We start from the raw sequence: 24,298 nt of genomic DNA, 5'->3' as shown, positions 1-24,298 counted from the left end.
CTCCTTCACTGAGGGGTGTACGCTACACACGTCTCTAGGACTGACTCAGAGAGGTACATCGTTTACACTTCTCCAAGAGTGACTTGGAGGCATCATATATTTGCCTACGCTCATTCTTAATCGCCTGCACCAGACTACACCCTGCAAATGTGCAACCTTGGTTCTGCAGAGTCGGCAGTTACCAAGGACTAATTCCTGCTTTCCTGAGCCCAGTGCCAGGTGAACCGAAGTTATTATGAAGAACAGGGTGCTGACACATCTTCCTGCCATTTTGCAAAAGAGGAAAAAAGTCATTTCCTTGACAGCAGATCTCCGAAATATAACTGTGCCACTAAAGGTAATGAATACCTGAAATTAGCTTTAGCATTACAACATTTGTTTTAAATTCAAAACAGAGAATTCAAGGTTTCGGACAAACCGGAAAACCACTTGTATTCCTTTGCAAATTTCGACATCGCTTCTGGATGCACTATGTACCTGTGTAATTTTTTTTTTTCTCTCTTATTTTAAAAGCTGAGGCTTCATTTTCGAAATGTATTGAAAACATGACAGGAAAGGACTATGTAGCCACGTGATCATGTTCAGCATTTTGATCCTCAGTTTTAGGATTTTAGGTGATGTTCGCAAAAACCTAGAGGGTGGCAAAAGACCTGAACGTTAAAAAATTACCCATGCTATCTCCCCCTATTTAATCTAAGCTCAGTCTCCCTCAACCTTTTCAATCTTGGACACATTTTCGCTGGTAAATCTTGCACACTCATTTCCTTCCCTGGACCGCTAATTCTCAACTCACATCCTACCACATTGGCTCTAAATTTTTTTCAGAGAGTTTGAAGAGACAGACCGAAAGGAGGCACAGCGGACAGGTCTCACTGTTGCGATGTTTTTGCCCATGTTCACGCTGCGCTCACGTGTCCTCTGTCTTAATTGGGAAAAAAAAAACACCCTTGGGTAATTGTATTCATCTACATTATACGTAATTCAGGACACTACGGACACAAAAATGATGCAGTGTTAAAATACATCAGTGGGTCAGGTTTCGTATGATCTACAAGCCATCTGTACCTTTTTCAGCTGAAACAATCAATGTGAAAGCCTTCTGGGGCAATGTCTTGTGAAGGCTTCTCTATCAAAGACAAAATCCTTTGCCTTGATTCAATTACAATGTATAAATAGAATATCTCTGACTACAGGAAACTACACTTGATGCACGCGTGATGCAGGCAGCAGAGACAAAACCATGATTATTCCAGGAGTTTTATTCCAAGTCAAAGAAACAGATATTGCAGCAGAATAAGGGCCTCTTATGGCATCATCATGACTGCAGGCCCTCAGCGCTTCTCACAGAGACCAGTATATGTATAATATTCAGTATAGTGGAGCATCTCTTGGATGAGCAACAGGCTAAAGGTCACAGTGCTCCAAGAGCAGGAGAGCTAAAGCTCAATGTCAATACTGAAACGCTACCAGCGTACTGCACGGCGTGACCCTGAAAAGCATATAACCCAGCAAAATCACTGGTAGTGTGTCCCAAATATGAGCCTTGACGTTTGGGCAATGAACGTTGGAAATGCGCTCATGACACTCAATGACACATTGTATTGCACTGCCTCTTTTTCAAGGTTTGCAGATTTGTGTCTCAATTAACGTGTGCATTATTGCTGCAGCGTCTTCCAAACGTGCAAGACGTACGGCAAAGCACTTGTTTCGTAGAACCGTCCGCCTTACGGTTTCAACGGGACTTTACCTACATGTGATCCAAAGCTGAAGTAATGTTCAGGCTACGTGAGAAGGCGATGCCAAACCATGTGGGGCCTAGAAGTCATACTGAGAGGCCACTGGAATAAATAGGTGAGAACCTTAAATGGCTGCAACATTCAGATGAGACACAGCAAATTTCAAGGTCCAGTGAATAAAATAGTGCAACACCTGCGTTCGGTACACCACAAATCTGACTGAAGGCAAAATGTAATGTGAGCATTTTTTGACTTATCAGACCGAGTTTCACGGCAAATGGTTCGTGTCACCATAGCAACACAGAACAAAGGTGCACTTCTTTGGAAGTTCAGTTCAATTCTTGAGAACTGAAACTCAAAAGAAAATCCTGATTTGTAATTCTGTAAAAGTTAGGCAAACTGCTAATGAACATAATCATGGTTCAGAAACTGATGTTCTTCGATGTCTGTTGCGAATATTTCAAATTTATCCCATTAAGTGTGTGAAAAGGAACATTGGTTTGTGACTACAAATGCAAGTCCTTATTCTAAACTGCCAAACCTAGACAGGCAGATCAGACAGTTTGTTCTTGGAAGAAGCCTGAGATATTTCAAACACGCCTTGTGCTTCAAATTTAGTCGTCAGTATCAACTCTTAACTTTCACGTTGCAGAAAACCTTGATCCGGCGTTCCCATCGCTTTATACTAATGTTTGAGGAATGAAGGATAATTAATATGTGTTTGTCACACTGGCATATGTAACAAGACACATATTAACAATGGGAAAAAGCTGAAGGGCACAGCCTGACTTTCAACACTGTCTTCATGATGTAGTTTGAAAGCAAATTCTCCATGAGAACAAGTTTATGTAGTCTCTCAGTTTTACAGTGATCTTACATATGATGCATGGAACATAATATCTCACAGTCACGCAGCCAAATTCCTCACTTTTGCAAGAAGGAGCTAGAACTGCCACTCTGATATTCCAGGTAAAATTAAGGTGAAGTTTACAACTTCAGAGACTTTTTTACCATAATGTACCTTTCTTAACATGATGACAATAACAGCTTGCTTGTCTTCTGGCTGAATGAATGTTATAGACAGTTTTCACAGAGACAAAACATACTGTCATGGGAAAGTTGCAGTTATATCCAAAGATCATGGTCCGTACCTGTTTTGGGTAATTAAAACTCCTATGAAATCTTAGCATGAAAGAGAAGAAACTAAAAAGGGACTGCAGTCATATGGAATCCAGTAATGCCTGTTGCCTCTTAAAGTCAGGCTGCTGCATCATTACTCCCAGGCAGCAGACCCTTGGGGGAAAGTTCCTCAGATCTGAAGGAACCCTCCATGTGCAGCTCAGGGCCTGCATGTGGAAAAAAGTCTCAGCAGCTTGATGCATATGGTGTCATGTCTGTCCCATGTCCCCATCAGGACCCCTCAGGCCACAGGTCGGTCAAAGCCATAGGGGTGGGGCTAGCCTCCTTACTAACCTTCCCCCCCTTAAGCATCCATGCTAATCCCCCCCACTGGCATTTCCACTGACATCCCCGTTAGCCTGGCCGTTGGTGTCAGCTGTCCTCCGTTTCTGAGCTTTCTCAGACTTGGTCTTAAACAGCAGCCCGTGACCTTGAAGTAAGGAGGAAAAAATGCCAGTCAAGGCGTGACTTCCACACGCACATTGAATTTGTTAGCCTGGCAGCAAGTGGCCGTTGTGTGCATAAACTGAATGCATGAGATGCTTTAAACAGAGGTACATTTTTCAGCTGAGAACGATGACAAATGATGGTCTCTCTTCATAATCTCACCAATCGATATTCACTGTAATGGCCAAGCACAGGATGGAGGATCCAGAACAGACTGTAAACATAGACCTTCACCCTCTGAGTCCATCACACCCATAAGGGACATCTGATGGTGCTTTGCCAGTGTTATTATACAGCTCAATAATGCTTCTGTCAGATCAATCAATCCACGTAATGAGGCCCGTGGTTTACATTTTACATTTACATTTATTCATTCAGCAGACAGTTTTCTCCAAAGCGACATAAAAATACAGTGAGTGCATTAAGGAGTCAAATGGTTAAAGAGTTAGTCATACAAAATTGCCCTTGGCATCCCTATCACAGCTAATCTCATACTGCAATCTCAATTTGCATTGAATTGACAGCAACATTGTTTTTGTTGAATAAATGTTTTGGAAACAAAAGATGGTCAGTTTGCCCATGATGTGGTCCCATATTGTAAAGTAAAACTCACAATACAGAGGGCAGAGAGCATGAAGGGGTTTACCTGGACAGAGGAGGTGAGGTATAAAGGGAGGCAGGACTCACCTGGACAATCAGCTGTTGCCTTGAATGCCGCCTTCTTGCAGCAGCCTCGGCACAAGTTGAAGACACATTTAGTCCCCTGCATCAACAAAACAGTAAATCACAAAAGTGTCCTACTGCATTGTGTAAAACATTTTACAAAAGAAATTAAAATGATTCTTCTGTTTGCTATGACACTGACATATATCAGAAAAATGGAAAATCACTCCACACTTTCCTTAACTGCTTGTCCAATTCAGGCAGGATTTTAACAGTCTGGAGCCTATCCCAGAAGCACTGGACTGGATGCCAGTCCATCGCAGGGCAGCCACACACGGCAGGCAACTTAAGAGTCACCAGTTAAAGCAAATCAGTTCTTTGGGCTGAGGAGGAAACCAGAGCACCCAGAGAAAACTCACGCAACACATGAAGAATATGCAAACTCCTACACCCAAACAGCCCGAAAAAGAAAAATGACCAAATATCTTTTTTTTTTTTTTTCAAATAAAGTGCCATAACAATGACTGATCATCATAATGACCTTGAATAAGAATGTACAAAAAACAATGCACTTCTAAAAATACATTCTTTTAGTAATGTTTTAAATGGCTTTCAGTAAGAACGCACATTGCCTCATACAGTCCTGCATGCCAGGACTTTTCCTTCCCAACGTCTCAGCGCTGAGGATCCTCGGTGCTTCCAGCCCATAGGAACAAAACGAGGCTCTTTCAGGTCAACTGCGTTTCAAACGGAAACTGCTAATGAAGCGACACAGGCACCAGCGCTCACGCCCCAAATGTGCCTGCTGCTCAGACTAGAGCTGTACCTCGGGAACTCTTAAAGATGACTCCACTCTGAGATTCTCTTATCTTAAATTGCTGTCGCCCACAATGGCAACCCTGCCCTACTTGACTGGTGACTCAAACCAGTCTGAGCACTTTCTCTCTTCTCTGAATCACTACACTGACTCAAGAATATGATCTTACAGAGCAGAGTGAGACTGAACAAGACAGCAAAACTATTACTGTACATCCATCCATCCATCCATCCATCCATCCACCCATCCATCCACCCATCCATCCATCTATCTATCCATCCATCCATCTTCAAAAACCACTTCTGATCAGGGTTACTTTACACCTCATGTCAATTCATTAGTAACACCATTACTATTTTATTTACATTTTATTTAGTTTTTTAAAGATTCTGCAGATTTAAGTCTGACAATAAAACTGAGATTTGATGCTCAGAGAAAGGTGAGCACTGAAGCAATCATGGGAGAGAAGGAGGAGAGTAAGCAGGTCATAGAGGGGTAAACGAAGGACTGCCTATCTGCAGTGGTCTGGCAGGAATGAAGGAAGATGACTACTCTCACACAAGTGCCCACATAGACCCTCTTACAGTTAATGGACTCCATGTCCTCATCACAGCGGGCATCTCACAAGAAATGTAAACACATTTCCACAAAACGTTATTTCCTCTCTTTTAGCCTTGTTTTTTCCCATTAGGTTGTCTGCCTGGCTAGAAATGTCCCTGTTCAAAAACCATTTCCTAATTAAAAACAAACACTGTAGATATAAGATTTACACTGGACTTTTCCCTTGGAGGGGTATAACACCATTGAAATGATATTCTTCAATGAAATCTGTTCAGCTTGTAGCTTGGAAGCACTTCTGTCAAAGATGATCATATTTCCTTCGTTTTTTGAATGGCTACAGAGATGGTCAACGTGTAGGATAGCTGTGTGTATTAAGCATCAATATCAAAATTAGGAGATTAAAAGAGGATTACTGAGGTACATGTTGGAAAAACTGAAAAACAAAAACAGCTGAACATACTAAATGGGATTGTTCCTCCAGCTTGTTATACAAAGGAATAAATCATAGCATATTTAATATTTACATATTGTGCAAATATTAAGATAAAAATATATATAACTGCTTATCTTAATAAGGCAGGGTCATGGTAGTCCAGACATTCCAGAATAAGGGCAGGAGACGGCCTGAAAAGACGCTACACACACTCATTCACTCACTCATACAAACACTAAGGGCAATGCAGAGTCACCGATTTATGTGAAACATGTCTTCGGACTGTGGAAGGCAACCAAAGCACCTGGAGAAAACCCAGAGAACACGGAGAGAACATGCACACCACACACAGACTGAGCCACACTTGAACCCGTGTCCAGTCACACAGCCCCCCGACGCTCGTTCTACCCCTTGTGCTGCCATTCGGAAAGTCACTGGCTGAAATACCAGCAAAAACGGCGTGTCCTTCAGTGCACCATTTGAGTGGATATTAAGCCCGCTGATGGCAGACCTTGAGTCCTTAAGTAGAGACGGTGAGAAAACACGTTGTATAAAACTAAACACTCTGAACTGAGAGGTAACTGAGGTTAATATTTATACGAGTCAGACAATACACCGGAATAAGTATGTAGCTGCAGGTAGAAGATTTATAGCAGCCAAACTCTTAGCTTCATCTGTCAGAATGACTTCGTTAATATTAAAACCTAGATCTGCAGGAGTACTTTATAGCAACAATGTGACTCACATTTCCACAGCAATCTTGTTACTTCAAAAAAAGCGGTCAGTACGACAATCATATTCATCAGGATCTCTCGTAGTTGTTCGGAGAGAACAGCAGATTCTGTTCTCGAAAAAGGATTCTTTCCTTCAGTTAACTTCTGCGAGCTTCGAAGGGTCACTGTGACACGTACGCACGCCGCTCCTGCCTCTTCTTTACCTAAACACCACATCTCCTTTACATTTTTACTGTCAGAAGGAATCGGACAGCATCTTCAGTCACGCTTGCTTTATAATTTGTACGTTTTGTAGAAGTGAAAGACGCAAAACAACACCGAAGACCATTCAGGGCAAATGAAAACACTTCCTTACCCAAAGTAAAGGTGGTTTGAATGATCACAGATTGCTTTGGCAAGACTGAAGGAACTGTGCCAAAATTGAGATGAATTCCTTTTAGAATTTAAAGAATGACTTTTTCAGATGACAACATTTGTGAGACAAAACTTTGACGATGACTCAAAGGTTACATTGCTCTGGTGTGGAATTCCATGGAGGAATTCATGAGCACTCATCGTATCGGAGGGTTAAGAGATGGTTGCCCACGTTTCACAGTAATGGGTGTTTCATTTTCACATTCTAACACACTTGACACATTGCAATTTATTCTGAGGAAACCACATTCTCAAATGCTCCCAGCTTTGGGCAGAATCACTTCTGTGACATTAGGATTTTACAATGGATCACTGAAGTATCCCCCTGATAGGTGAGAATGAACAGAGTTGAGAGATTTTAATAATTACAGTCAGACATCTGGGGTATGAAGAGTTTCCAGGGTTTATCAGCTGACGGAACACACCAGTTGCGTTATGCACTTCTGAGATTCACATAAACACTGCTTTGGTGCACTTTCGTACTTACTTCTTTATAAACTGAAGGTCCGGGACACCTTTATCCTTCACTACTTACCTCTCTACTAGCTGACTTTCAGAACACATCTTATGTCGCTCCAAACGCATATATGCATTTACTGTACATCTCATCACCACATGACAAAACATCAGAAGGCTTTGGACCTCACTGCTTTCAGGGTTGTCCTGGGTCCCTAAACTCCTGCCATATTCCACTTTTCTAAGGTTCTCCTGTGAACCACGACTCCTACACGCAGAGCAGCATATACATTTATATTTATCTACATATATATCTACACTGGGTCGTCAACTTATAAACACAACTTGGACAAGAAGGCAGTCTGCAGGCTGATTTCTTTGTAAATCAAAATGTTATAATCAATAGAAGCTTATACAGGGATCTTTCAGTTTCTTTATGGGTTAAGTTCTGCAAAAACTTTATAGAAAGCCTGCCAGGTAGCATAGTGGTTAAACCTGCTGCCTCTAGAGTCAGAAGTTGCAGGTTCAAATCCCCTAGGGTAGTACCCTTGAGTAAAGTAGTTACCTTGAATTACTACAGTAAAATTATACAGCTGTACAAGTAGGTAAATACTTCTAAGTAGCTTAACATTGTAAATTGCTTTGGGAGGAAAGTGTTAGGTAAATGAATTTTAAAAAAATGTATCTTGAAGACCTATTTTTCTCAACTGCTTGTTTAATGTAAAATTGCTGTGCTCTGTTTTGCTGCCAAACAACAGCTTGGTGTGAAAATGCAGGTCACATTCACTCCAAAACTGATGAACACTATGAAAATCCTTAACTTGAATGTTCATAACACGAGGTCCCATTGTACCTGAAATTACCAAGCTTTTCTATCCTTGCCACAGGCTAAAGACACTGTAGACTAGGGGTGTCAAACACGTGAGTTGTGGGCCAGAAGCTATTTGTCAAGCCTCCATGATGATTGGGTTGGGATTTGGCACAACTAAATACTGAAATTAATTGCTATATAATCTAGAACTAATAACACACAAATGATTAAAATCTGTGTAAAATTACTTTCACAGCTGAGTAGCTTTTAACCAAGTCAGGGTAAGTACCTTTCACTGTTGGACTACAGCAAGAAGGAGGATTCAGACTTATAACTGCTGATAGCAAAGGCAGCAGCTCTTACCACTATACTACCTACTTCCATACCCTAACACCCAGAACTACAAATGTGTGCACTGATTGTGAACCATTGCTTACATTTATTTATTTACCTGATACTTCTCACCAAAGCAACTTGTAGTGTTAAGGTTATAATTATTTACCTAGCTGGGTAACTTCACCAGAACAATTTTTAGGGTAAGCACCTTGCACAAAGGAACTATAGCAAAAGGTAGGAATTGAACCTGTAACCTTTGGAACTAAAGGCAATAACTCTAACCACTATGCTACCAGCCATCCTATACTACTCCTAAAGTGCAACCATCTTCATACAAAGTGTTATGATATATGCTGTATTGTAATGCAAAGATTCACTTAATTGTTCATTGTGTTTATGCAGACACCATCAGAGGGAGTTGAGCTGTGTTGTCCTGACCGACTCCTGTATAGTTCTGCACGTTCTAGAACTTCAAACAGTGCCTATGCATTCGATGCATTTTGTCGTTAAGACAGGGTGAGGTGTAATAAGTGCGTGCTCCTGGAGATTCTTAGCCAAGCTCTTTAGCACTGCACCTTCTGCCGACAGTGCGATCAATGTGGGGCGTTACAATATCAATCTCGACTCAATGACTGCTGATTCCCATACTCTTCTGAGGTCTGTCGTTGCCCAGTTGCTCACTCTGAACTTAAATCAGTATACAGCACTTCTTTCATTACTTCATTATTAATAAAAGCCTGTCAAATGCACAGTCACTGAGATAGAGCCTAGTCCAAGATCCAGCAGGGAATGAGGCAATGCTCACCAGGAATGGAGAATTTATTTTTATAATTTTGCCCATTTGCTTGTCTTACAAGGAAATAAACTCCATTACTTGCTACTATGCCTTTTACTGTGCAAAACACACAACCATTATGCTTTCAGTACCCCATGCTGGCACCCTGACAATATCTTTCACAAAATAGGCTTAAATAACCGAATAAACAATTACACATTCATACTTTATTTCTGTAAGAACTCATGGAACCTGGATGCGAGTTCCACCTCTACTGTAGTACCTGTGATCAAGGTACTTACCCTGGATTGCACCACAAAAAAACTACACACCTGTGTAACTGGTAAGTCATTGTTAAGTTGCTTAATACTGTAAGTGGCTTTGGAGAAAAGCATGAGCTAAATGAATTAATAATAGTATTGAATAAACTATTTCAGTTGTGATATTACATTTACATTATGTGGGGGTTCATTGTTTACCAGCTTGTTTTGACAGTCCTGCGGCCTCCCCTGTGCTGTGTTGGACAGTGGATTCCACATACATAAATCAATTGTGGTGTGTGGTTGAGACTTTCAATGTGACAGGAAATAGTTTGGCCATGCACCCTTACACAAAGCATAATTGAGTTTTCATACATAGTCAAGTTAATATATTCATTAATCTTCCTAAAAGCTCCACTGAGTATTTATTCTCTGTTTGCCTTGCTGATTTTGCGTTGACTGCATTTTGAGATGATTGCTCTAAACCGATTACTGGGGAAAAGGAATTGTTTGGTCCAGAATCACTGCTGTGGGAGTTCACGAAGAGGGAAAACCGCATGAAGGACAGTGCAACTGGCAAAAACACTGTTGTACTCAATTAATAAGGTTGTATGAAAAACGAGAGTATATCTGAATCAGCCAGTGAGGCTGTTTTTCATTCTGTGGGACCAAATTATTTGAGGGCTAGGTATATGTGTAGTTTCTGCCAGGAAAAAAAAAAAAAAAAAAACCTAATGTATTGTCATAAGACAGAGCACTTCTCTAAATGGCTATCTTACATTCTTTCTAATAGATTAGAGGTTGGTTGCTGGGTTTTCATCTCAACTACGCACATGTTTTAATTTTCTTAACTGACTTAACCAGGCTGGAACATGTATTTACTAGATGTAGTGCTGCAAGGTAAACATACAAATGCAAAGAGCACATTTTGCACACATCTTTTTAGGCTCACCATGAACACTGCAAATCTGTTTTGTGCATCTTACACAGAGTCACTGAGGACAAACAAACTAAACACATTTCCAGTTCTGTGGCTACAGCTGCACAGATAAGAGTTATGATCACACTACCACACGCGCACAGGCGCACACCAGGGGGTATGGTGGTGCAGCAGGTTGGACCGGGTCCTGCTGTCTGATGAGTCTGCAGTTTGAGCCCCGCTTGGGGCACTTTGCGACAGACTGGCGTCCCATCCTAGGTGTGTCCTCTCCCCCTACGCCCCGTGTTGCTGGGTTAGGCTCTGGCTCCCAAGGACCCCATACGGGACAAGTGGTTTCAGATGATGATGGCATTCTTGATAATTTGATGCTTATTTATGGGAGAGGTATGGCAAATCTTTAAAAATGACAATCACTCATGGTTCCCCTAATAATATTTAACTATTGTGGCCTTCACTTGGTTTAATACAAAACTTATTTATAAATTACTTCCAATTTTGTTCTACCAGAAAAACACAAGCAAAACGCATCATTAACACACCCCTTTCCCCCCCCCCCCCCAATCGGAAGTCCTGAACATGATGAACTGACTGTGTGGGTGTAAAGCTGAACTGCAAAGAACTACTGACCCAGTGAGAATTAGTTAGGAGTTTGATTGGATTGGTGGAATTTAGATAGTGGGTTTGGATCTGATAGATGGATAGTGCTGGCCACCAAAAGCATTAGCTCTTCCTCTTAGCGATTCAATTTCAACTAGAAGCCTGCTGTAACGATTTGTTCAGAAATCCAAAGTCACTTCTACTATTTTATCACAATCAATAGAACCTTAACACATACATACATCCCTACATTTATTTACATAATATGTCTATATAATATGTGATATGTAAATATCTTGGATATATTGTAACTGTAACATGCAATAAATACTAAAATGTTTTATTTGGGCTTTTTTAAAGCTACTGTAAAATTAATTTAAAATGACAGAAAACAGAAAAAAGCCTGTACTTTAACTGTACTTAAGAATCATGCATCTTCATCTAAGTGTCTCTTTCTTCTAATGTAAAGAACACATTGTATTTTCGATGATGTGTACATCGCTTTGGAGAAAAGCGTCTGCTAAATGAATAAATGTCAATTCCAAACTTCTATTCATTATCAACTGTTAAACCAAATCAACACACAATCAAGATGTAAAAACAGAACCAAGATAATTAAGTCAGTTACACATACTGAAGCTGTCTGGGTGTGGCAGTAGGTAGTATAGTGGCTAGAGCTGCCACCTTTAGACTCAAGAGGTCACAGGGTAAGTGTTTGGGATTGGAGCCTAAATTGTTCCAGTGAAAATTACCCAGCTGTATAAGTGGATAAATAATTGTAGGTAGCTTAAAATTCTAAATTGCGTTAGAGAAAAACATAACTAAACGGGTAAATTTTGACAGCTGGCTACAAAAATGCAGGTTGCGTTCTCACTGTGTCAGATGAAAATCTTAAAATCATTTTTTAAATGTTTTCTATCAATAATCCGTAACTTGAGCATTTGTAACATGGGGAGTGAGAGTATTTTATGATAAGGTGGAAGCATAGTTGTTATGGCAGCTGCCTTTGGACTCAAATGTTGCAGGTTTGATTCCCACCTCCAGCTGTAGTACCCTCGAACAAGGCACTTACCCCAAGTTGCTCCAATAAAATTACTCAGCTGTATAAATGGGTAAATAATTGTAAGCTGCTTTGGAGAAAAGCATCAGGGAAATGTAAATGACTAACGACATACGGTATAAGTTCATTGCAAACACTTTTAATAAAAAAGCATGAAATACTGAAAATTAGGTTTAAAAGGTTAAAATGTAAGCGATGCCTTCAAAATCAAGACCAGAAATAAAGATGAAGAACATCTCAAGTGGCCTTATGTCCACCATATGGTCTTTCCTGTACGATGTAGCAGTAAATGCAATAACAGGTCTGACATCTATATACTGTGGGTGAAGAAACAGTAGAAGACTATTTGTAATAGCATGACACCTCTTCTGTCACCTTGTCGATCCAACTTAACTTTGGAGAGCAGTCAATAGAGTAACTACCACTGAGCTCTGCAGTACAGCTCACACCACCAAGCTGTTTACTCTTCCAGCAAGGCCCCTAGAAGCAGATAGCTGGCAGTAATGGTTACTGTATTGAGGTTCTATTTTACCAGCATATTGGCTATGTAAGTTAAAGGAAATATGAGAAAAGGCACTGAATTCCAGGCGCTCAACACCCATTTATTGAATCCCTGTAACAAAGATCAGTTCACTGCCTGCTGATGTATTCATAGAACTTTACCAGTCACAGAAAGTCAAATCTTTCACGTCACTGCGAACAACACAACTCAATTAAAAGCCAGAGCCCATTACTAGATTGTTTGCCCTTGCATTCCTGAGATGCCAAAAGGATCAATTAAATGCTTTTGTGCATATTGTTTTTTCATGCAAATTGCCCAGTGTCTTTTGCATACTCATTTAATACCTATTGTATTTAACAGCGACTGTTATTTGAAATACTTGTGCACTGTACCACTGCATCAGACGTACCTTGAAATTTCAGGAAAATTTAAAATGAAGCTGCAGGTGGTATAGGGGTTACAGCCACCACCTCTGAACTGGGAGATCACAGGTTCATACCCCACCTCTTGTTGCGATATCCTTGAGCAAAGTATTTATCCTGAATTGCTCCAGAAAAAAAAAAAAACCATCTGTACTAATGGGTACACTGGTGGTATTTCAGCTAAATACTGTATATGTAAATTTTTACATATGAGCTGATAAGTTCAGTATTATTTAGCTGCACAGCCAGGAATTTTATCCAAAGCATGTTTATGTATACAGCTCAATACTGCCTGAGAAGTTCACATGAAACACCTCTCTTAAAGTGAGAACAGGGTCAACCTTAGGTGTCCCCAAAAAAAAAAAAAAAAAAACTCCATTCCGGTTTAAAGTCCATACCATTAAGCACAATGCTATGTGCCTCCTAGATGATTAATAACCAAAGCCACTGAAATGCATTCAGAAATGCAAAGTAAAAACCAAATTAGGACCAACACATAGCCAGTTAGTGTAAGCTGAATACTGAGCCGTTTGCACGCACCGTTACATTACATTGAAAATCAAACCAAATCAGTTATATAAACTGAGCAACTGTGGTTAAGTGCCAAGCACAAAGCCATAATTAAAGTAGCGCCCCTTCACTTCAAACCAATTATGCCTGCCCCTCCATATTAAGTTTCTACGTTAACCTTTTTAAATTGCTGTTCAATATTTTTGCCACAATCACGCAATCCCCACAAAGCAATCCGAGTGGCTAGGGTGCTGCACAAAGCAGCTTTGTGCCGCTCCACGCCAGCACAGCAGAACAGCCCTGTATACTTTCAGAGGTTGTCAGTATTTATGTTTGCTACCTAATTCTACACCACCAAGAGGTGTTGCCTTAGCAACAACTACTTGATTCCCAATTATGTTCCATTGTTGATTACCTCGAGATTGCTTTAGACTAAGAGGCCCTGGTTTAACCACCAAATGAGCACACCATATTCAGGGAGAAATCCAGTTATTTCATTAGTGATGATGAGAATTTTCTAAAGAGAAATGGAAAGAAAAAAAAAAAGTGAGCACCTCTTCTGCTACTGCTACTAAACAGATCAAAATACAGTACAGATGAAGCAAGTGAAGAGGAATTTCACTGTCAAAATGTGAAAATTAAATTTTATGGCTGATTACAAACATTTTCTCCCAAGAGCGCCAACAGTTTAACATCTGCACTTTTCAGTAAAGGTTTTCCATATTCTATAAGGAAACTATAATGACCTGACACACAGAGACCTTGGTTTCATAAAAGCAATATTTAACATCCAGAAGCACATGGGCATGAGGAAAGGACTTGGATTACAGCATAACTGCCTACAAGGCGATGTATCTTGTAGAGATTAAATCACTACCTTAGATATAGAAAGTGCATCAGTGATTCAAATGCACATATAAACCTTAAAGATACACAAAGCAAGAAAATATGAGAATGGCCCGGAAACTGGCTCATAACTATGTTTGCTAGAACAAAAGTATTCTAGTCAACATGTTCCTTTAGGGGAAGACATACAGATGAATTCGTAACACCAACACCACATTAAAGTGAACGTAAACTGTAACGGGGCTGGGATGCTGTAATGTTAGTCATCACTTACCAAAAAGCTTCAAATTAAGAAACCACTTGATATTTGGAAACAAAAACTTCAATGTTTTTCAAGAGCCCAACTGAATTCAAAAACAAAGCACACATACGGACTGTATGATCATTTCAACACATAAGAAAAACAACCTGGTATATTTTGAATGATTTTGATATGTTAAATACATAATCCGCAGTGCAAGTTGGGGAGGAAAGGCAATGCATTTTGTTTTGGGTTAATTCTGGTGCTTTTTTTTTTTCCAAAAAAAAATTAAAAAAATAATAAAAAAAAATAAATAAATAAATAAATAAATAAAGCAAATTTACTGGTAAAAGACTGGTAGAGAGTCTGAAATATCAGTGTTTTTCTTGATTTTCATCCAGTCCTGTGCAGCCGGCTCAGCCGTCCGCAGCGCCTGCATGTCTGCCAGCGTGCGGAGGGCAGCTGATGGGAGCGTCTCAGACTCCACACCCATTCACTCCACCCTCTCCTCCCGCTGCCATTTTGCTGGCACTGTGCAGGAGATCCAGGCATCGACTAGAGGTGGAACTAAATCCTTATATCCTTGGCAGCCAGCAACTCACAAAAACCTGAGATTTATGCAGCCGCTTGGAACAAGTATCCAACACAACTCTGTGTCAGTTATCACTCCCCCAACAGAGCTACAATTTGTTTTACTGCCAGGGGCTCCTGGTTATAATCGGCTAATGACGCACCCCAGTATCTAACCATGACATGGAGTGAAGGAATGTACAGGGCTGCGTCAAAGTTTTACTTGCATTTCACTGTATGCTTTCAGGTTTTTGCATTGTTGCAGATATACTGCATAAGTAACCAGTGGTCCAAGTTCCAAAGGACACTACTAATTTATCAACACTGGATCCTCAACTTCTGAAAATAACAGACTGGAAGTCTGTTCCTAATTTATGTTGTTTTTTGTTTTTAAACACAGCTGTGGTGTCAGTAAAAGCCAGGTAATACAGGAGTCCATCAAATTTATCTTCATGTTAGGTTCTATAAAACTCATAAACCTTTAATTAAAAAATTGTGTAAGAAATCTCAATATTGTTTTCTAACCAGGATTAAAAAATTGAAAACTTCTTAAAAACAAAAAAATCCTTCATTTCCACAACAAACTCATTCTATAAGCATATGCAGTGTTTGTCAGCTTTTAGCCACTTTTACCCTTTTTTATTGCCTACACAAAAGATTAATAATGATGTCCTGGTTACCAGGGACAGGTGGTAATGTAGTGGTTTGAGCTACTGTCTTTGAACCCAAAGGCTGCAAGTTTGATCCCCACCTATGGCTGAATAAACCATTTAAATGCGTAAATAACTGTAAGTACCTTAACACTGTAAGTCACTCCGGAGAAAAGCATTGACTAAATGTAACATGTCCCTTGAGTTATACACACACACAATTTTATGAAACAACTTGTCTCATGCAGGGTCGCGGGGAGCCAGAGCCTAACCCAGCAACACAGGGCGTAAGGCCGGAGGGGGAGGGCACACACCCAGGACGGGACGCCAGTCCGTCGCAAGGCACCCCAAGCGGGACTCGAACCCCAGACCCACTGGAGAGCAGGACACGGTCAAGCCCACTGCACCCCGCCCAAGTTACTTGAAGGCTAGATTGTGTAAACATTTTGCAGACTGTTGACCAATTCACCCCACAAACATGTGCACCATTCATCTTGCTCCTGATCACAGGAACTCATGAACACCAGACATGAGCTGGAAATACTGTGGGGATTAAAAAATAAATTAGAGGCAGCTGGTAGTGTAGTGGTTAGAGCTGCTGCCTTTGGACTCAGAGGTTGCATATTTGAACCCTACCTCCTGCTGTAGTAGCCTCAGACATGGCATTTACCCTGAACTGCTTCTCTATAGGTGGGTACACAATTGTAGGAAGATGTCTTAATACTGTACATTGCGAGATATGTATCAGCTAGATAAATAAATGTAAAGCAAGTAAAAGTGAAGGCATTCCTGTTCCACTTTGGTGTGTTTTACTGCCAATTAATAGCAGTACTGAAACACATGCAGAAAATGTAATTAGAAATAAAACTGGAAAAAAAACATATTTGCACCTTAAAAAAATCTTTAATTAAAATATACATACCAGCTCCTCGTATTACAGTTTTTAAGAATGGTGGGTTTTGATACTTTTTAAATGCGAGTGCCATGCATCTATACCAAAAAGACTTACCTTTGGGTTTCCACACTGCTCACATTTGATGTATTTCGCTGTAGAAATATGATAAAAGTTATCAGTAAAAGTCTTCACATCTGAGTCATGACTACAGCCAAGATCTTTGCTTCTGCATGATTAAATATACCAGAAAGATTCAAACAGAATTAAAATGGTTATGTTTCTAACTATATAAGCTTTCTGAGCTGTACACAGAGAAATAAAAACAATACGATACGGTTTCAGAAACATTCACTGAAAATTGTTATTATTGGGGAAATTCACAGATTATTGCATTTCTGTGAACACTAAGTGATATATTTACCCCCCGTGAAACACAATAACAATGCTGTACTGTTGCACAGAAAGAACCAAATCACTGCTCCGGCTCTGAAGCTCGCCTTACGTTTCTGATCCATGCTGAAGTTCTTGTAGGGGTTACGAGCCTTCTTCTTCTGTTTGTTCTTGGAGAGGAATTCAGAAGCGCCATCACTGTCCTCCAATGCCCTCTTCACACATACGACCTTCACCTGAGCCATGCTGGGCTGCCTATTCTCAGTGCCAGGCTCCTTGGGTCTGTAGAGGTCAGCAGAGAGACAACTGAACACAGGAGACCTAATGACACAAAAATCTGCATGTTGCACAGGTGACTAGTACTACCACCCACAGACTAAAAGCAGAAAGCGTAACGAAGAAGACCAGTTCTGAGGTAAGCACCTGCAGTAACAAAACTCTGAAAGCCTTCAATGCAAACTGTCCTTCGCCACGGTGCTGAGCATGTATTGCTGTTTATTCATTTTGCGGATGCTCTTGTCCAAGGCAATTAACAGTGTTGAGCTACTTGATTTACCCATTTATATGACTGGGTAATATCTACTGAAACAATTCAAGGTAACTACATTGCTCAGGGGAGCTACAGTGGGAATGGGATGTGAACCCTTCGAGCAGAAAGCAATGGTTCTACCCACTACACAACCTGCTGCCAAGTACAGTGCAATCTTACAAATGTTTGCATGTGGTCATTTGCCCTATTATACCCAAGGGAAAGAAAATTGTTGCTCACATTGGTCTGATGTATGGCTGGCAGATCCAGTGAGGGAAGGGCAGACCACCATAGTCCTTTTCACTAGCCTCCTGCTGAGCCATCTCCTCCTTGAATGGGCAAGAAACACAAGTATGGAGAGACCAGAAAAGGATATGACCCACACACACCAGTGGCAAGGGAGGGGGAGGACCAAAAAAAAAAAAAAAAAAGTCTGAGTCTCCAGAGGTATAGAGTTAAAGGCACCTGACAGCGCTGCTTCAGCTGCCTGTTGAGCTCAGCCATTCCCTGCAGGGTACGGACCTTTGCCAGCTCCTCTCTGAGGTCCTTGTAAATCTGTAGGCTGTGGATCAATATGGACAGAGACCATCATCATCAGTGCCCTCCATGCACAACACATGGGAATGAAAACAGGACTTTTACTGTATGTAGTTTGCTTTGTTGGGCTACACCATTTTTTTAATTATTTTTATTGTAATCATTGCACTTTTATTTAGTAAAGTTAATTTGACTGCTCAATATACAAAGAACAGATAATCAAACAGTAATTTACAATTTACTTGGTAATCTGCAGTGATTCATTTTCAAAACACTTCTCAAAAAAAAATAAAAGTAATATTGTCTTTAGAAAGGAAACAATTTCAGGAAAGAAACTTTTGTAGCTGATACATGTACATTTGCTTCTGCATGTTTCTGCATTTGTGTAAAATATTTAACACTGGGAAATATGTTGGAATGAAAACGGCAGACACCCGGTCCACAGGCAGTGGAAATCAGATTGGAGCTCTGCTTTCGCTGTAGTCCACAAGCATTATATACTGGGGCCTTCTTGTTACAAAGATTGCAAAGTTACAAATTTTTAAAAATGTTCATGTTTTCACATTTATTTTAACATCATTTTCTAAACATACATATTTTGCAAACCGCAAAAAAACTGATGGGTCTCTGTATTATTAAGCTTTTGTTGTTGGTGACTTAAGTACTTTGGATTTACAAACAAATCAAGTTACAGACAGACTTCTCATCCCAAATGAGTTCTTGCACCTCGTTTTAACACCAAACTAAGAGCAAGCAGGATGCTAAAGAATTTGCTGCAATCATAACATTAGGTACTGAGAAGGTGCTTGTTCAGAGACATTTAAACAGAGGTTGTGCTGGAAACCTACGTGTGGTGCCACAGTTTGAAGAGGTGAGCTCGGACATAGGACAATGAGCAGGGATACTGCTGGACCACATCCAAGTACTCCTCCGCCATCTCCCAAACAGGTGGGCTGCGGCCTTCAAACAGTGCTGGATTGTGCAGATTACCCTCTGTGAAGGAACACGAATCAGCTGAGCATTCGCATGCAGAGCAAATACTCCTGTGGCAGGGCATGCTACAAAAATGTTTAGTTTAAATGTACTTAACTAAAATAGCAATCTACTTCTCATCGCTGCTCTTTCCACATGACCTAAAAAGGATCATTCAATCTCACTGCAAGCCCCAGAACAGTGGAATGGGCCTCCCCTCAACATGAGAACTGCTGCCTTCCACCTGTAGACCCACACTGCCACAGGAAACCTTGGAACTGTTTCATTTTAGCTCTACTGTGACCCTCAGTATCCTTCTCTAAACCCATGTTCATTTAGCCTTAGGTGTTTTTTACCCTCCAACTCCCCCCATCCATTGTTATCGCCATCACGTGTTACACCCACCATATGGGGCAAATTTGGGGGGGAGAGACCACACCAACAAAAATACTACACAGTAATCAGCCAGGAGTCTTGACAATTCAAGACCTTTCTTTCTTCTTTTACCACAAAACCTAGTACATACAGGGTTTGATTGGAGTATTTGTGTTCTCTTGTATTTAAAGGTTTTCCCAGGCAATTCCTACCTCTCTACTCAATGTTTTCCAATGTATTTATTCTGATGTAATCCATCATAAACAAATCATGGTTTCCCAAATAAAGAAGAATATTTAAACAGAAATATAATGCCACATTATATTGCAAGTCTCCTGGATTCGAGCAGTAATCCAGCATTCATTTTTCATGCACTTCAAAGGAAAAGCCGTATACTGCACAAGAGCATCCCCTACACTCAAAAATGGGAAGTTCATCTTGAAAACAAGGGCACCCTGAGCAAGCAATACATTAACTAACTCTTCACTGTCAGCTTGCTCAAGGGATTCACAGAAGTTGCGTATTATATAAAACTCATTGCAAGCACCAACTCCAATAGCTGAGCTGTCTTTGTCTCCACCTCTGTACACAGGCAACTTGGAGTAAAAGCTACAATCATAGTTCATACATCTACATTTATTCATTTAGCTGATGCTTTTCTCCAAAGTAACTTACAATATTAATGTTACAGTTATTACAAGCTTACAATTATTTACCCATTTATAGAGCTGGGTAATTTTACTGGAGCAATTTAAGGTAAGTACCTTGCTCAAGGATACTACAGCTGGAGATCGAACCTGCGACCCTGAAGTCCAGAGACCGCAGCTCTAACCACTACGCTACCAGCTGTCCCAGTTCGTACATCTGATGGCTATGTTGTGCACTACTAACGTGATCCCAGAACTTCCTGCAAACAGCCCCTCTCCTGTGCACTGACCCATTTACCACCCATACCTCCTCTCAGCACGGCAGCCCATACCTGCACTCATGACTCCCTGGACACCGGTCTCTTCCATGCAGTGGTGCACATCACTCAGATGCTGGATGTTGCCATTGGCAAACACAGGGATGCTGACAGCCCTCCTGCCACAGTCAGATCACAAGTTAACAAGCTACCACTGGCACAAGTGCCACGCTTTTCCAAACCAGGATTAAAACAGACATTTTTAAAAGACTGCAAAACTGACACTCACTTATGCATTCAAAGTAGTCTTATAAGATTGAGTCCTCATAAGCTGCCAAACTTACCGTACAGCTTTAATGTGCTCCCAGCTTGCAACACCCGTGAGCGCTCCCTTTTGCTCCTTTGTCCGACCATGGACAGTCAGCAGCTGCAGCAAAACGAGTTCAATTTTAGTTAGGATGGTCATTACAGGCAAAAGAGCAATTGCTGACTGTAACTGAGTACTCTGGACCAGCCATGTTGACAAGGGTTCTATATAAAAGGGAACTAAATTAAATTTAAATACATTGCACCTTAATGTCGGCCTTTACCTGGCACCCTGCCTTCTCCAGCATCTTGGCATACTGCACTGTTTTTTCAATATCTGAGAAGACTCTGATTTTACATGTGATGGGCACTGAAAGTTTTTCATTGGCTAATGTGACTGTGGACAGAAGGAAAAGGAAAATTAAAAACATTAAGAGGCAAGTAGTGGCACCAAATAAGTCAAACACTGATGCAACAACAGGATGGCAAGAGACTTACTCATCTTCTCAAGAAGAGTCCACTCCTCTTGCAGAAAGGCACCATAATGTCCTTTAGGAGATCAGACAAAATTAAACCCTGCCAAAAATGCCCTTCTCCTGGTAGGTCAATGAGACCATCTCTACAGCAACAGGTAACGTTTTGGTCGAAGCACATGGACTTGTGGAACTTCAGTTGCAACCTTCAGGTTAAAAGGGGCCATAATTTCACATTGAACATATTTGTGCTTAACCTGACCTGCATCAATACACAATTTAAACAAGTCAAACCGCATGTGGATTTGCGCAGAACAGCCAGTAACAATGACATGGCCTTTTAAATTAAGCAGATGTTTTAAAAAAACTTGGTCATGTCAGAAGAGTGTGTGCAGCATGTTCACCTCTCTTCGCGATCATCTGAGGACAGCCCAGGTTGAGGTCGATGGCGTCGCAGTAGTCCTGAGCTAGCAGCGCAGCCTCGACAAACACCTCCGGGTCATTTGCGCAAAACTGTTGGGTAAAAAACCTTGTTACGAACTCTGCGGACAGCCTCAATTACTAAAGGCATTAGAGTGAGTGTAGCAGTGATGCTTTGCAATACCTGTGACCTAAGATGTTATGGACAAAGCCTTCTGTTGCAGTGATATGAAGGCCTGTGCTCTGCACGCTTTGTACGTATGAGATGCCTGTGGTCCGAACATGCTCAGGACAGCCAAGCGAGCTCACCTGTGCAATCAGTGGCCGGTCCTCAGGGCACGCTTCACTATACAGGTTCTCACGCCTGTAGTTGGAGTCCCGCACAAAGACCTGGGCATGCAGCATGGGCGTGTAGCAGAGCTGCGCGCCGTGCCTGCGGCTCAGGAGCCTCCAAGCCAATTCGCTCTGATCCACCATGGGTGCCACCACATAGCGAGCCTCCTTCAGGGTGCTCTGCCAGAACTCGAAGCTCTGCAGCTTAGGCATGGTGAAGAGCTGCAAGAAACGAGGAGCAACATGCTGCTACTTGAGCAAGTTTAGATAATCCTCTTTCTGTTCACACCTTTGTCTGCTGGTAGTACAGTGGTTAGACCTAGTGTCTTTGGAAACAAAAGGCAGCAGGTTCAGATCTCACCTCTAGCTGTAGTACCCTTGAGCAAGGTCCTTATCCTAAATTGCTCCAGTGAAACTACCCAGCTGTATAACTGGGTAAATAGTTGAGAGTAGTTTAACGCTGTAAGTGACTTTGGCAAAAAGCATCAACTAATTGTAAATACCTGTGGTGATATGCACTTTTACCCATCTGCCAAACGAATAAATGTCAATCAGCTAGCTGTATTAGGAAAAGTTAAAGCAAAACTTGCATTAAGGCAAACTTTGTAACTACAAAGCACTTGAGTACCACATCGGTACACAATACCTTACTACTGACAAAAAGCTGTGCTGACTGAAGGCCATGTGCAGTAATACTGTAGTACTGGAGACAGACAGGATTCTGGACAAGTGCTCTTCATTAAGCACATACATGTCTTTCAATGACAACGTCAACAAAGGCGCAACAGAGAGTACATGACACCACAGTTCTCCCATATCTCTCCGCGCCCACTACTGAATCCCCACAACGGTTAGGGGGTCATGTGATGATCCCCCAGAATCCCCAGTGATAAACAGAGCATCAGTAACGTGACAACCAATCAGAACGGAACACAGGACTACGTACAAGAATTAACACCAATACCAACTATTTGCAGTCTACATACTTAATATATTTACAACAATTACAGTACGGTGACATCACAATATCCTATTTGTTTACGTGGGTACGTTCCTACACGCGCTGGCAGTGGTGAGTGGTGAAGACACTATTTAATACTCTTCTTTAGACCACGAAGGACTGCTGGTGTGGAAGAGGGCCGTTTATTTTGTGTCACTGTTTCCTTTCGGTTGCGTGTGCACGTCGTCGACGGTGCTACCCGCGCTAGCAGAAGCTAGCAGAGCTTCACCACACACACAGCACCACTGACCTACACAGTAACACACGGCACGCAACAAGCGGCACGTTTCACACGACCAGCCAACATTTCTTATTCATACCACTTCATAAGGCACGTTTTTAACAACGACACTTGCAACAACGCACGTGAAACAACACGTACACGTCACGGTGACCTGTATTTATGAAAGGGCGCCTAAATTTTTTTGACAATCATCATCATGTCAGTCAGTGGGTTAAACTGGTGAGGAATTTCTCTAACTTAAACTTGTGTAAAGACACCGCCTGACCCTCACACGGTCCACGCGCTCTCGCGCCGTTGCGAGTCAGTACTCACCGGATCATACACGTTCGGCTCGAGATCCCGGCCGGGCGTCCGTGGCGCGTGCGAGCCACTCTTGCGTCAACGAGGTCCAAATCGGTGTCACCTTTATTTCCTTCCGAGTGTAAACTGTGTCCGTTGTGTCACCCACTAATCTGTCCTATGCGCAAACCTTAAAACGGAAGGAGAATCTAAACATTTTTTAATTTTAAAGAACTTTCTGAAAGATTACAGGGCTATTCGTCACCAACAGAACGATGGATTGTTTAAAGTTTTATCAACGACTGGATTAAAGTTACAGCCGACAGAGGAAACAATTTTCCATTTATTCGGGGATGTGGTGACTTCATGATCATCATGCTGCCAGGCAAGGACATGAGATTTTATAATTATGTGTTCAATAACAGATGTAAGGTTAAAATAATGCTATTAATCCTAAAAAGTATTACAAAAAAATAATTACTTTGGGTTATAAAATACATGTATGGTTGATGAAAACATCTTCACTAAAAGTGGGCATAGAAATTAGTGTTGAAGAATGCTATCATAGGAACTTGAATGTGAGAGGGTCCCCCCCATGGAACTTAGACATTAAGGATTTGTTTATGACCAAAAGTTGAGTTTTGTGCCTTATAGAAATAAGGAAGCAGCCAAGGCCAACAA

At 41.2% G+C, this 24,298-nt stretch overlaps 1 protein-coding gene across 1 annotated transcript; it reads right to left on the bottom strand.

Annotated features, from left to right (window-relative positions):
* On the bottom strand, positions 1 to 23,725 carry dus1l (dihydrouridine synthase 1-like (S. cerevisiae)). Its single transcript, XM_018761984.1, has 14 exons — positions 23,651 to 23,725; positions 22,071 to 22,316; positions 21,746 to 21,854; positions 21,367 to 21,417; positions 21,153 to 21,265; positions 20,907 to 20,989; positions 20,638 to 20,741; positions 19,160 to 19,304; positions 18,240 to 18,336; positions 18,015 to 18,103; positions 17,358 to 17,527; positions 16,970 to 17,007; positions 4,050 to 4,125; positions 1 to 3,345 (listed from the first exon to the last, which is right to left on the bottom strand). The coding sequence occupies exons 2-14, from the start codon at positions 22,305 to 22,307 to the stop codon at positions 3,233 to 3,235; spliced, it is 1,425 nt and encodes a 474-aa protein (XP_018617500.1). The 5' UTR covers positions 22,308 to 22,316; positions 23,651 to 23,725; the 3' UTR covers positions 1 to 3,232.
* Between the last annotated feature and the right edge of the window lie 573 nt (positions 23,726 to 24,298).

The sequence above is a fragment of the Scleropages formosus genome, chromosome 20 (assembly GCF_900964775.1).
Source record: "Scleropages formosus chromosome 20, fSclFor1.1, whole genome shotgun sequence".
NCBI classification, from domain to species: domain Eukaryota; kingdom Metazoa; phylum Chordata; class Actinopteri; order Osteoglossiformes; family Osteoglossidae; genus Scleropages; species Scleropages formosus.
Note: the sequence above shows the minus strand (reverse complement) of the source record. Positions and strands in the feature narration are given on the sequence as shown.

Excerpts from the sequence above, each read along its gene's own strand:
- dus1l (XM_018761984.1), bottom strand. The coding sequence starts at position 22,307 with ATGCCTAAGCTGCAGAGCTTCGAGTTCTGGCAGAGCACCCTGAAGGAG. Across the intron at positions 21,418-21,745 it reads TCAGATGATCGCGAAGAGAG|GACATTATGGTGCCTTTCTG; the intron begins GTGAACATGCTG and ends GATCTCCTAAAG. Across the intron at positions 17,528-18,014 it reads CAGCCATACATCAGACCAAT|ACCCAAGGAGCCTGGCACTG; the intron begins GTGAGCAACAAT and ends TGACCTCTACAG.